At 44.7% G+C, this 12476-nt stretch overlaps 1 protein-coding gene across 1 annotated transcript; it reads left to right on the forward strand.

Annotated features, from left to right (window-relative positions):
* Window positions 1-4101: 4101 nt before the first annotated feature.
* gpr142 (G protein-coupled receptor 142) lies at window positions 4102-11465 on the forward strand. The gene is made up of 3 exons (XM_076759284.1): window positions 4102-4175; window positions 7996-8150; window positions 9001-11465. Exons 2-3 carry the CDS (start codon window positions 8012-8014, stop codon window positions 9939-9941), a joined length of 1080 nt encoding a protein of 359 aa, XP_076615399.1. The 5' UTR covers window positions 4102-4175; window positions 7996-8011; the 3' UTR covers window positions 9942-11465.
* Window positions 11466-12476: the final 1011 nt, after the last annotated feature.

Raw genomic sequence — 12476 nt, forward strand, 5'->3', positions numbered from 1 at the left:
AGACTGTCTTTACACATCATGTCCACTAGAGGGCAGACAAGCTGCATCTCTGCAGCAGTTAACCAGTGACAAACGGCGTCTGAGGCAGGATGCAGCTCCGCACGCTGAGTCGAAGCCTCGTCAGTGTTTGATTCATGGACCCAGAAAAACTTCTTTTAATTTTAAAATCAATACACTGAAACCTTTTGTCCCATCATCCATTGATCTTAAACCTCCCAACCGCTACGCGTGATTATTGTACATAACTGTGTTTTATTATAATTGCTGAAATGATCTATCCTAATTGTAAAAATTTACAGATTTTTATGTAACTGTATCTCATTCACATTTTAATTATCTTAATTTATCAATTTAATGTTTTCCCTAATCGTAAAGATTTAATGGATATTTATTTATTTATGTATTATTATTATTATTTTTATTACTCTGCCATTGTTGTTGTTCCTTTTCCTTGTTTTTGTAACTGACTCAATATCATTTGAAATGAGGGCCGCCGCTCTTCGATCTTTTGAGTAAAAAAAAAGGTTATTGTCATTACTGATTTATTATTTCAACAATGCATTTTAGCAGCTGAGATGATGCTCTGCAGTCACAGGAACTGAACACTGAAGGTTTATTCTGTCATCCAGCTGCAGTCGAGCTGAGCGAGTGAGCTAATTATGGAGCCATTAATGCTGTTTGTTTGACTAGAAAAAGTCAAATACAGGTCTTAACTGAGTGAATAACGCAGCATGTGTGCCAGACAGAGTCACTGCTTTGGTATGATTCGACGAAATAATGAAGAAATGTGATAGCTGTTAACAAGATAACCTCAAGATATTCCATGTCAGGACAGAGAGTAGCTGCAGTTATCATGTGAGTGAGTTAAAACCAGTCAAACAGCTGCTGATCAATACTATTTGTTTGCATTTAATTAAAACTTTCTTGTCATTAGCATCAGCAGCAGTGCTCTGTGTGCAAGTAAGTGCACAACAAAGACATAAATGCAACTAAGAGAAGCTGTTTCAACCTTTATTTACACCCAAAAGGCACATTGAGGAACAAAAGTGTGCAGAGTTTACACTGTAGAGACAAAAGCATCCGTGAATGAATGAAAGACAGAGATGATGAGGTTGTTCAGAGAGCATGAAGTGGTGATGAGTGTGCGTCTGAGCGGAGATGAGATGACAGCGTTCGTCTGGACAGCTGCTCACGTTTCAGCCACTGAGACTCTTATTGCCTGAAAGCTGCACACAGTGACAGTTTGGAAAGCCGAGGTTATGGCAGGCGTCCAGGCCGAGGTGACCTGCCTCAGCGCCGCTTTATCTCTCTGCAGCAGCTCCATTAGCTCTTCCTGTCTCTTCTTTCTCGCTCCTGCTTCACTGCGGCTGCAGAGGAAGATTTGTTATTCACCGGCAGCTGTTTCTGAGGGACGAGCTGAAGGCGGGCCGATCGAATCGGACTGTAAATCTGAGCTGCCAATAGAATCTGCAGGCGTGAAATGAGTCTGTGAGTTATTCGTCTTCTGTGTGTTTGAATATGACCTCCCGGTGTAAACCCTCCATGAGACAAATGTGAGAGCTACCAACAGAAGAAAAAAGCACAATTTGAGAAATTCATAATCATTTTTCAAACAAGAGGTCCTCACTTTGGACAAACGCAGACAGAAGCAGCCGTCTCATTTTCATTCAGCCACTCTTGGTTTTACCTGCTGAAGTAATAATTGTTTCTGGTAGAATCGATTAGCTGCACCTTGCTTAGACTAATTAACTGAATTAATTCCATGGGGTGGCTGAGAATTTGTTGTCTGGTTGAGATTTTAATGCTTCCAGCTGACTGGTATGAAAATGAGAAACCTGCAAAGTGCAAAATGTGCTTCGATGGCTGCATACAGTACACCATCGGTGCTGAGTGGTTAAGAAAAACCCAAACCTGATGCTAACGCTAACGGGTCCCAGCATCCTGAGCAACTGGAAATAAAGGAGCAGTGTTTTTCTTACACAGTAACTGTTCTTCCTCAGTGACTTGCTCCGGGTTTCAGAGGTGATTCATGTCCTTAAAAGGAAGATCTGATTTGTGTTGACCATGGTGATGAATATGCATCGCATTCATAAAGCAGAAAACATTAAGCCGAACCCCTGGATTACAGCTTGATCCTTATTTATTTGCCCGCGTTGATCGTTTGCCTCCAGTGCATGATCGTCGAGAGCCGAGGCTCATTACGCTTGAGTGACCCCTGCTGCAGTGTGAAGTCACTGTATGTCAAATAAACACATGAAATGATATACAGCTGCAGGGTGAGCAGAGCCAAACCGAGTCAAAGCGAGCTCACGTAGGCCTCAGGTTTGCAAACGGTTTGCAAAGTGATGGATGAATCAGTTCTTCAATCTGCTCCTTTAATGCTCTGTTTGCTTTGGAGCTTTGCTATCATCAACAGTTTGCAGTCATGAGATGTGCTTTCTCGGGTTTAGCTAAATTAAGGACACATTTATCTTGTACGAAACAACAACTCGGCTCCCAGATCCACTGATCTTATTTGCTCGCTTGTAATTGTGTTAGTTTCAACTGCTGTTAAGAATACATACATGAAATTAGGAAGCTGCTGCTACTGCCGCTGCTGGGTGTCGTTATTCTTTGGTCCCTGCCTGCTGTCAGCGTGTTTCCATGTATTACTCACATCGTGGGACATAAATCTGTTTACACAGTCACATTGTGGGAACTCGCCTTCCTGGTGGGGACAACATGTCCCCATAATGTGAATCATTACGTTTCAGGGTGAAGACTTGGGTTATGGTTCGGGGAAGGGTTAGGGTTAGTTAAGTAGTGGTTATGGTTTGGGTAAGTCTTCAGAAAATGAATGTAGGATGATGCAATGTTCCCAAAAGTGACAGAAACAGGACTCTGTGTGTGTGTGTGTGTGTGTGTGTGTGTGTGTGTGTGTGTGTGTGTGTGTGCGTGTGTGTAGCCTCCAACATCAAAGATCTTATCACAAACTTGTTTTCTGCTGAGCTGTCAGCTACATCTGCTCGCCCTCATCAGTGACTTGAACTAGCTGCTGCAAACAAGATCAACAATGAACCCTCAAGCTCTGTTTTGTCCAAAGATTTAACTCTTCTTCTTTGCCCCCCCCCCCCCCCCAAAAAAAAGAAAAAACCCCTTCTCTTTTCCTTTAGCACCAATTGGAAACAAACTTCAACAAATATTGTACAGATGACCATGAATTTGGTTCAGCCATCTGAAGGAATTACGATAACTTCAACTTTTCATCTAGCGCCATCATCAGGCCAGCATGTTAATTGAATATAGTATATATACTTTGGTTTACCTGCAAAACTAATGAGATTCCCATCAGTCTCATCTGTGTTTTGTGCTAATTGCTAATTAGCAAATGTTAGCACGCTAACACACTATGACAATGATCACGGTAAACATTAGGCCTGATGTTAGCATTTAGCTCAAAGCACCACTGTGTTTAAGTACGGCCTCACAGAGCTCCATGGTTTAAAAACCTCTTTAAAACAAGTTCACGGGCTGATGAGCAGTTTGGACACAGATTAGGTGAAAACATTTTGTTTTTGAGGTTTAATTAATAATTAATTTGAAGTCACACTGCACCTCTGACAGGCTTCATCATTGCCTGTTACCACAGTGCAGTAAACTTCTTGAGTTTCTTTTACTCTAAGTGCAACACAAGATGCTGAACTACCACAGTTAGCACTCAGTACACACTGTGTGTATATAAGTTGTACTTATCATGGGTTTGGACACAGCATTAGTGTGCATATTGACGTCTTTGCGTGTACTTATTTTGTCTCTTCCAGTGTGAAACACAGTTTTTCTGTATTTCTCCCTGCACTCTTTTCCTCATCTCTTTCAAATCTTTTTAATCTGTTTCCTCCCTCGTTCACCTCCTTCCATCCACAGATCAATCCCTCCCCCTCTCTCCCCTCCCTCACCCTCCCTACATTTTCACTCCCCTCTGCCTCATTTCTCCCCTCTCGCTCCGCTCACTCGTTGCAGTGATGTACTGGCTGTCTGGACTCCACTTCTCCTCCTCCTCCTCCTCCTCGTCTCTGTCCTCCTCCACGTGTCCTCAGCGTGCGTCCAGCGGCGATGTCGGGGACTCTGTAGGGTCGACGGAGCAGAGGTCCGGCTCCAACCCAGGCGGAGAGTCGCCGTGAACACTGGATGTGAAGGTAAGACTGCAGACGGTGAGACTGACCTTACAAGGGGGAACAAAGCCAAAGAAAACTGTCCATTGGCTGTTTATGCACAGTGTCTGAGGTGCTCTGTTGTGAAAGGATGAAGTGTTTCTGTCTCTTGTGTAATCGGCACTGTTACACATCACTGACTTCAGATGTTGCTGCGAGCTACAGTTTTATTCTGAAAGTTATTCGGGGAGCAGGGAGTGAGTCTGGATTGTCTCACTTCACTTGTTTCATAATTGTCCTGAACTTTCATGTTAACAGAATTTACTTGAAGTCTTTCCTGTTATTTCTCCCCCAAGAAAGAGACATCTGTCATCGTATCAGTCTGCAGTTTGTGGAGCCAAAATGCACTTCTGGAGTCTGTCGTCCGAACAGCACTGACAACAGGTCTTGATTTTGGCCTCATGAATGAACATGAACCTCAGCGCAGCTCACAGTCTGCATAATGAGGACTTTTATTTGACGTCACAGTCTAGTTTTGCCTGTCAGCCTTCAATTTTCCATAGATACCAACATTGAGATTTGTCAAGCATCTGTCCTCTGAGATGAAAGCTGATGTAGCTCTCCTTTTCCTCGTAAGCTGCATCTTCCTCGCTCTCATGTGAAATGAGATATTTGCTGTATGTATGCTGGCAGCATCCTGTATGTCCCAGTGCTGTTGTTTCAGGTGCATTGTCCCCTGATGAATTATTAAGAAGACTCAGTGGAGCACAGATAAAGTTCAGTACAGCTTTCTGGGCACTGAACCCCCTGCAGAGCCACGTCCTATCGCCTCCAGCAGCTTCCCAACCCTGAGACGACCATCCAGAGTGGAGTCTTAATGAGAAACATCGGCCTGGTCTTCACCAGCCACCAGCTGATGCTCTTTTAGTTTTAGATTCTGTCTGCTGACACTTGAAAGGAGCAGTATGATAAACCTATTCTGTTGTCACGTTAATACACTTCATCTCCTTTGTGTAAGAGACTGTGGAGAGGATTTAATAAAACACCTCTGGAGTGAGAACGTAGAATTAGTAGCACCCGAGGGACCGAATGTAAAGTCAGCACAGGACACTGTGATGAAGAGCAGTTAGAGGAGACAGGGGACGATCCAAGCTTTAATATTTAATTTGCTGCTTTCAGGATTAAAGAGGACCTCGGCCGGTGAAGTGTCTGCAGAGATATTGATTGGTCAGTGTAATTACTGTCCCCTTGTGCTGTGTTTTTACCTCACAACCCTCTCATTCATAATGATCGTCTTTCTTACTGCTGGTCCTGGGATGCAGCTCCTGAGGAACCAGATCAGGTGTCTGCAGGGTCTGCAGGAGGCATTTAACCCGTTTTCACAGTAAACGGATGCAGTCGTGGTGTCCAGAAGCAGTTTTAACTGTCTTCAGACTGTCCCTTTATATCCATTTCCCAATTTATCCTTGAAGCTCAGCTTATTTACTCACTGCAGCGATGCAGCTAATAATATAACAACTGCAAGAAGAAGAAACAAACAGAATCAATTTATTATTAATTATAAATGACAAAAAGCTGAACTCAGCTTTGGGCAAAAATGCCAAAATGTCAGTAAATCCTGCTTCTTAAATGTGACTATTTGCTGCTTTTCTGCTTCAAAACAAGCAGTTTGAAGACGTCACTTTAGGAAACAGATATTTCCTGACACATTACAGACCAAACAATTGATCAATTAACTGACAATACTTTGATTACTTTTCACACTTTTTAAACTGCCTATAAAAACTATTTCGACAATTTATGACATTATGCAGTTTTAACAGTTTACATGTTATTTTAAGAGTGTAGCGCTTATTCATAAACGCAGTGCAGAGGAGGAGCACTGCAGGGATGAATGTATATCCTCCTATGGGAGATGAATGCCTATTAATACTGAATAGGACATTCTATCTGCGCACATGGGACTTCGTTACATAACAGAGTGAAATATGAGACGAGAAGGTTTCATTGATAAAAAAAAGCAAGAATTAACTTTCACGAGATGATGGCAATGCATCATCCTTCCTGAACCTCCCGTCATTCACAAAGTATATCAGACAGTTTTCAGGCAGCTGTCTGCAAACTAAAGGCCAGAATACCTTTTTCAATGAACTCTAATTCCAGCTATGCAGTTTCTGTCACGCTGACGCCTCCCCTGAAACACTGAATTCACCTCTGATCTCGATGCTTTCCTGCTTGTTTATAGTGCTGAGGTGAATGAAAGCAGCCGAGCATTAAAATATTTGATGTCGCCAAATTTTATGATCACATTCCTACTCCAGGCCATAAAATGTGCCAACCAGATAAGGCACACGCATGGTTTTGACACTTATATAGCCTTTACAATGGCAGTAACAAGAAATGGGCACCCGTCAGAAGAAGCGATTGCCCTGCTTGCATCACGAGGCCGATGGTGATTGTGACTCCATGATGTTGTTTATGTTGGTTAAGCCTCCACAAATGGTTTGTCACTGAAAGCTTGAGAGATAACACAGAACAAATATGGCTTCATGGATGAGTGAAGTAAATTAGGAGAGCAGACAAAAGAGAGACAGACGGAGAAAAACAGGATGGATGGCTCCCAGGTGAAAAGGTTAAATGGGGGGACGGATGGTAATGACTCGGGGGAGGGGGGGGGGGGCAGGGGCATCGCAGTCAGCCCATCTGTTGTTGTGGAGCTGCAGTTTAATTGACTGAGTCCAAAATCAGTGGTTTATGTCTGAAAAACAGCAGACAGCTGCCACATTTCCTCACTCATAATAAAATGCAGGTAGCAGCACATAAAGCAGTTTATCATCTGTATAAAAATGACTTTTTGATGAGTGATATCATCATGTCGGAAAAGCACACACTGCAAAACACACATGTAGGTCTCTGTCACCACAGCAACATAAACCACCTTATTGATAAATGATCACAATTTTTTTTTATTTCTCTGAAGTAAATGAAACCTCATTATAGACATTTTCCTGCCACTGGATGAGTCGACGTGTGTTCTGTATATGAGGTTTTGAACATGGCAGCAAGTATCTGTTATGTAAAGTACAGTGCAGTCATGGCGTCCTGAGCAAAGAGTGACGCTCCCTTTGTGTGTGTGTGTGTGTGTGTGTGTGTGTGTGTGTGTGTTGTCATCTGAGCTTCTCTGCTCTTTGTTTTGGTAGCCGGTCTGGCTGCATGTGCATGTTAGTGCATGTGAGTCCTTCTAACTGTTGTATAATTAGACCTGCGTACAGCGTTGGAGGTGCGGCTCAGAGGCACATGGAGCTAAAAAATCTGCTTCCTGCTGAAAAGAAATTTCCTGGATGAATTCATACCAGAGGCTGAACTCCTGTTTAGTCCTCGGCTAAAGATGACAGAGCGCAGCTCAGCTGAACACGTTCACGCTCGATTGAAACCATCAAACTTTAGCTCCCTAAAGCAAATCTTACTCGATGTTTAAGTAGCTCGCATTAGCAGGATAGCTAGCAAGCTAATAATTATGTTATATGGATTTAGGTTACATGACCAGTCAACTGCACGTAGAGCCAGAAATTCACATTTAACTCAGTGAATTTGTGAGTTTTACTGCTGAGTTTGAATGTGTTTTACGACAAAAATTACTGTTTAATCAATGAAGTGGCTTTGGGGAGAGAGATAGGTGGTGGGGGGGCTTGTTTTGGTCTCAGATGCTGATGCCAGGTTGACATCTAGTGGCAGTGAACACCGTCCACACGACCTTTACAGTCCTCAATCCAACCAAGCCAGCAGTTTCTCCTTATTCCTTCCTTTACAACTTCAAACACTGACTCTCAGTCCCAGATTTCCCTGTCTCAAACTTATTTTCCAGGAGAAGCGCCAAGGTCATGATCGACTGGCCCAATGTGACGGAGTCTGGCCACCAGGAGCTTGGCCTGAAACCCGAGGAGCTGCAGAAGTCCAAATGTGTCCTGGGCTTCATCCCTGTCATCTACTACAGCGTTCTGCTCTGTGTGGGAGTACCAGGTACGCCGTCCTCACGTCATGCAACGGGAACTGTGTGCAGGGCTGAAAAGTACCACCTCTTATCGTACTTCTATCCCTGCACTTTGGTTTACGATGCCAAAGTTTTTTCAGATTTTCACTTCTGCTTCCATCGCAATATATTTAAAAAATATACATGTGAAATAACTGATGAACTACATGATTGTATTGGTTGCATTTCCACTGAAGCGCAGTCAGTCAGTGTAAACTCGCTGCATTGATATCTATTTGTAAGAGAAGTGGGAACTGCACAGGACAGAAGAAATCAATACTCTAGTATGTTTGAGGTACGTCACAGTGCTCTGCTGGACCAGTCAGATGGTACATTGTTGTAGCACATGACCAAACACTGCTGGCTCTTTCCACAGGTTACAATAATCTAATCATCTGATAATCAGTTTGTTTGAGTTTCTGAGTATTTATCCATCGATCAATCCCTCCAGCCAGCCGTCACTTTGATGGGCAGCGCTCATCACTCTGCTTTGTCTCCAAGTCGATCATTCGGTGTTGATGCAGCAGGAATTTAGGCCGAGTGGTGTTCAAAACAAGCAGACGTGTCACCACAGCATCCAGACAGGAAACGTAATCATCCCCAAAGGGAAATAAATCCAAAGGCTCGAGAGCCAGAGTCAACAGCTGCATGTGTGACAGCGTCTAAAGACTGGTCGTCCAAACACCAACAGGGAAAACATCCTTTTAAACAAAAAACAGATTGCAGATACAGCGCAGAGGAGATGCTGCATTAAATGAATTAATGTTTAAACCTGAAGAGCAGAAAGTCTGATCTGATTTTCCTCCTCTTTTATTTTTGCCGTCTCTTTGTTTGTGGCAGTGAACATCCTTACGGCCGTGGCTTTGTCCAGACTGGCGTCCCGCACTAAGAAAGCTCTGTACTACTACCTGCTGGCAGTGACAGGCTCAGACATCCTCTCCCAACTCTTCATCATCTTTGTCGGCTTCCTATTGGAGACGGCAGTTTTTCACCGCAACGTTCCCGTGCTCCTGCTGCACTCCGTCAGCGCTGCCGAGTTCGCCGCCAATCATGCCGCGATCTGGTCCACCGTACCCCTCACAGTGGACCGCTATGTGGCGCTGTGCCACCCCCTCCTGCACCGGCAGATCAGCTACCCGGCCCGGGCCAGGAAGATCATCGCAGTGGTCCTGGCGTTATCGTTCGCATCAGGCGTGCCCTTCTTCTGGTGGTCGGACATGTGGAGGGACAGCCACCCGCCCACCGCGCTGGACGCCGTCCTCATATGGACCCATGTCAGCATCATCTACTTCCTGCCCTGCAGCATCTTCTTGGTGCTGAACTCTCTGATAATCCACAAGCTGAGGGTGAGGCAGAGGCAGCGGTGTTGTCAGGAGGAGTGCGGGCGGAAGTCAGCGTCCCCGCGGCGGCTCGGGAAGACCACGGCCATGCTGCTGGCCATCACCTCTGTGTTCTCCGTGCTGTGGGCTCCCAGGACTGTGGTGGTCATCTACCACCTGTACGTGTCCTCAGTTCACAGAGACTGGCGCGTCCACCTGGCCTACGACCTGTCCAACATGCTGGCCATGCTCAACACAGCCGTGAACTTCTTCCTCTACTGTTTCGTCAGTAAGCCCTTCCGCGGCGCCGTGCGGGACGTCGTGCTGCTCAGGGGGGGTCCGCTGTACCCTCACCGCACTCTGCCGCAGCAGCACGCCCCCACCAACGCCTCCATCACCTCCCTGTACAGTATGAACAACAAGCGCTCACCCCAGGACTCCACTCTCAGAAAGCCCTCATGACCCCGCGCCCCTTCCTCTCAATCCAAAACACCCATCGTCCCACGACCCCTGAGCGCTTCTGACCCCACAGACGCACCCTGCGTTCCAGCCACGACCGTGGACAGCTGCCAGTCAGCCCTGGAGCTCTCTCAAAGGGCCTCAAATGAACTCATAAGAAATGTATGTTGTTTCTATCATGATATGTCACCGGTGTTGTTTGTCCATGTAAATCAGATCAGATGACAGTGTATTTATTTTTCGTCAGAAGAATTTGACAAAATAAAAGTAGTATTTTCTCTTTTCCATACATGGCAGTAATCTGACGACATGTTTTTCAAATTGTTACGAGAAAAGAATAACAGTTTGTTTCCTGATAAATTCAGTAGTTAGATGATTGGTTAGTACACAGAATGGAGGGAAATCAAGGAAAGCCATTTTAATCCTCTACAGTTTCTTCAGTCTCTTTTAATGAGCCCGCCATGACATCCTGTCTGGAAGCAGCAAATAGGAAGAATCAAGAGTTTTAATCTGAAGTGGCTGCTATTGGAACGATGCTGAACGTCCAAAAGACCACTCACCCCGCTGAGCACAGCCAATCGAGCAAAGAAATCAGTGTGCGGTGCGCTCCCAGGCACAGAAACCACAGCTGCTACGGCCACTGTTTATTTTTCATGAAATGCAACTCGATGGAGCCTCAAATGAAAGCTCGCTGTTTAAGCGGCAGGAGTGAAGACCTTGCTCTTCAAACAGCATCACGAATGTGGCCTCGGCTCTGGCTAAACAAACCACAGATTAGCCTGATGGTCCGCACAAACACACACGCTCACACACACGTACATGCATGTACGAACGCACACAGATGTCAGGTGGTACATTTCCATTTGCTGCAGCGGGACTCATCATGGACCAGATTCACTGTTTCACCTGTTGTATCAGTGTTGTGAAGAATAAGAGATCTTTCGACTTGTCACAGCTAATTTGCATATCTGATTTTAAGTTTCAAGCTGTTGCTGACATGTATTCAGTTGTAAATGAATAGTCATTTACAAAAGTGAGCATTTCTGTTACTGTGATTTGTCAGTAGTTTGTTCCGATAAACGGCTCCTCTCCTGGTTTCTAATGTGTCTGAGTGGATGTTGAACAATGAGCTTTTTCTGTAGTTGGATTAATATCTCAGCTCCGAGGAGCTGGTCATGACTGTCCAACAGTGACAGTGAGATGTAACAGCTGTTGTGAATAACTGGATGTCAGTGTTTTATGTGTGTCTGGCATGATCTTAACACGCCTTTAAACGACAGCTTTATAACCTTCCTGGATGAGTCACAGGTGAAACTTTGCTTTGATTTAGTATTATCTGATAAATATTTCACTCCCAGAATGTAAAATGTCCATCTCAGGCTCTGTAGCTGTTAAAATCAAACATTCAAGCTTTCTGTATGATGTTTATCAGCTTTGCGACCCTTAATGAAGCTAATATAGAGATTGCATCAAGCACACACACAAAAATTCTACTTAAAATTCCAGACATTGTTTTCCGTTCGTAGGTTCTCAAGTTCAAATAAATAAATCAAAACTGAGCTTTCAACTAATTTTATTTTCGTTACTTAGATTAAAGGAGAAGTTAGACATATTAGGAAATACACATCTTCACTTGCCAAGCGTTAGCACAGAGATGCCACACACGGTACATAAATAGCTGGAGCCAGCGGGCGGCTAGCTTAGCTTAGCTTATCTGCCCAGCAGACAGACACAGTTAGACATCAGCTGATGAACATTTAGCAGCTGGAGAGCTGAAGATCTTACTCTCAGGAGGTGGTAGAGACCAAATCAGAGCTAAAAGAAGAGCATGATTCAAAATCAATGCTAATGTCATTCTGTGTCTGATACAAGCAGTTGTTTGCTAGCATGTCAGCCATAAGTACTTTATAAGGCCGTAAAATGTCATGGCTGTTTGTCCATTAGCTTGTTTCTAGTTCCTTTGTGTAAACACAATGAGATTACTGCAGCTGAAGTGTGTGATGAAAGTCCTTATTCAGTCAGTGAAATCTGTCTGTCATCACAGACATGTTTTAAAGCAGTCTCAACGTTTAGATCGCTCCTCAGTTTACTCCTCTGACCACCCGTTTAACTTTAAAGTTTCCGATGCGTGACCTGCCTGCTCTCATCCCCTCACCGTCCTCATTGTGTTTACTGTAACAGTAAGAGACACAGCGTTCGTCCCCCGGCGTCACCGCGTCAATTGGCTCATGTCGCCCTGCGGTCGTCCCACGCCGAGTTCTGAGAGTCCGTCTGCAGATGTAGATCCAAACCATGTCTTTGAAGATGTCTCCTGCTGCCTGACAATAACAGAGGGCGGAGTGAGAGAGCGTGTAGCGGCAGCGACCTTACGCCGTTAAGACAGCGGGGGTCGAGGAGATGACTGAATGAACAGTTCAGACCGTAATGCGACGCTAAAATGGCAGAGCAGGCTTTGATTAAAGTTTAAAGGAGCTGTGCCGGAGCCTTCACACATCCACAGAGCTGTCGGGGAGGAGGGGGGGGCATTAAAGAGCAGGT

The sequence above is a fragment of the Chaetodon auriga genome, chromosome 20 (assembly GCF_051107435.1).
Source record: "Chaetodon auriga isolate fChaAug3 chromosome 20, fChaAug3.hap1, whole genome shotgun sequence".
Lineage (NCBI taxonomy): Eukaryota > Metazoa > Chordata > Actinopteri > Chaetodontiformes > Chaetodontidae > Chaetodon > Chaetodon auriga.

Bases quoted from the DNA above. Each gene is read 5' to 3' on its own strand.
- gpr142 (XM_076759284.1), top strand. From the start codon at position 8,012: ATGATCGACTGGCCCAATGTGACGGAGTCTGGCCACCAGGAGCTTGGC. The intron at 8,151-9,000 runs GTACGCCGTCCT...TGTTTGTGGCAG, and splicing joins GCTCTGTGTGGGAGTACCAG to TGAACATCCTTACGGCCGTG.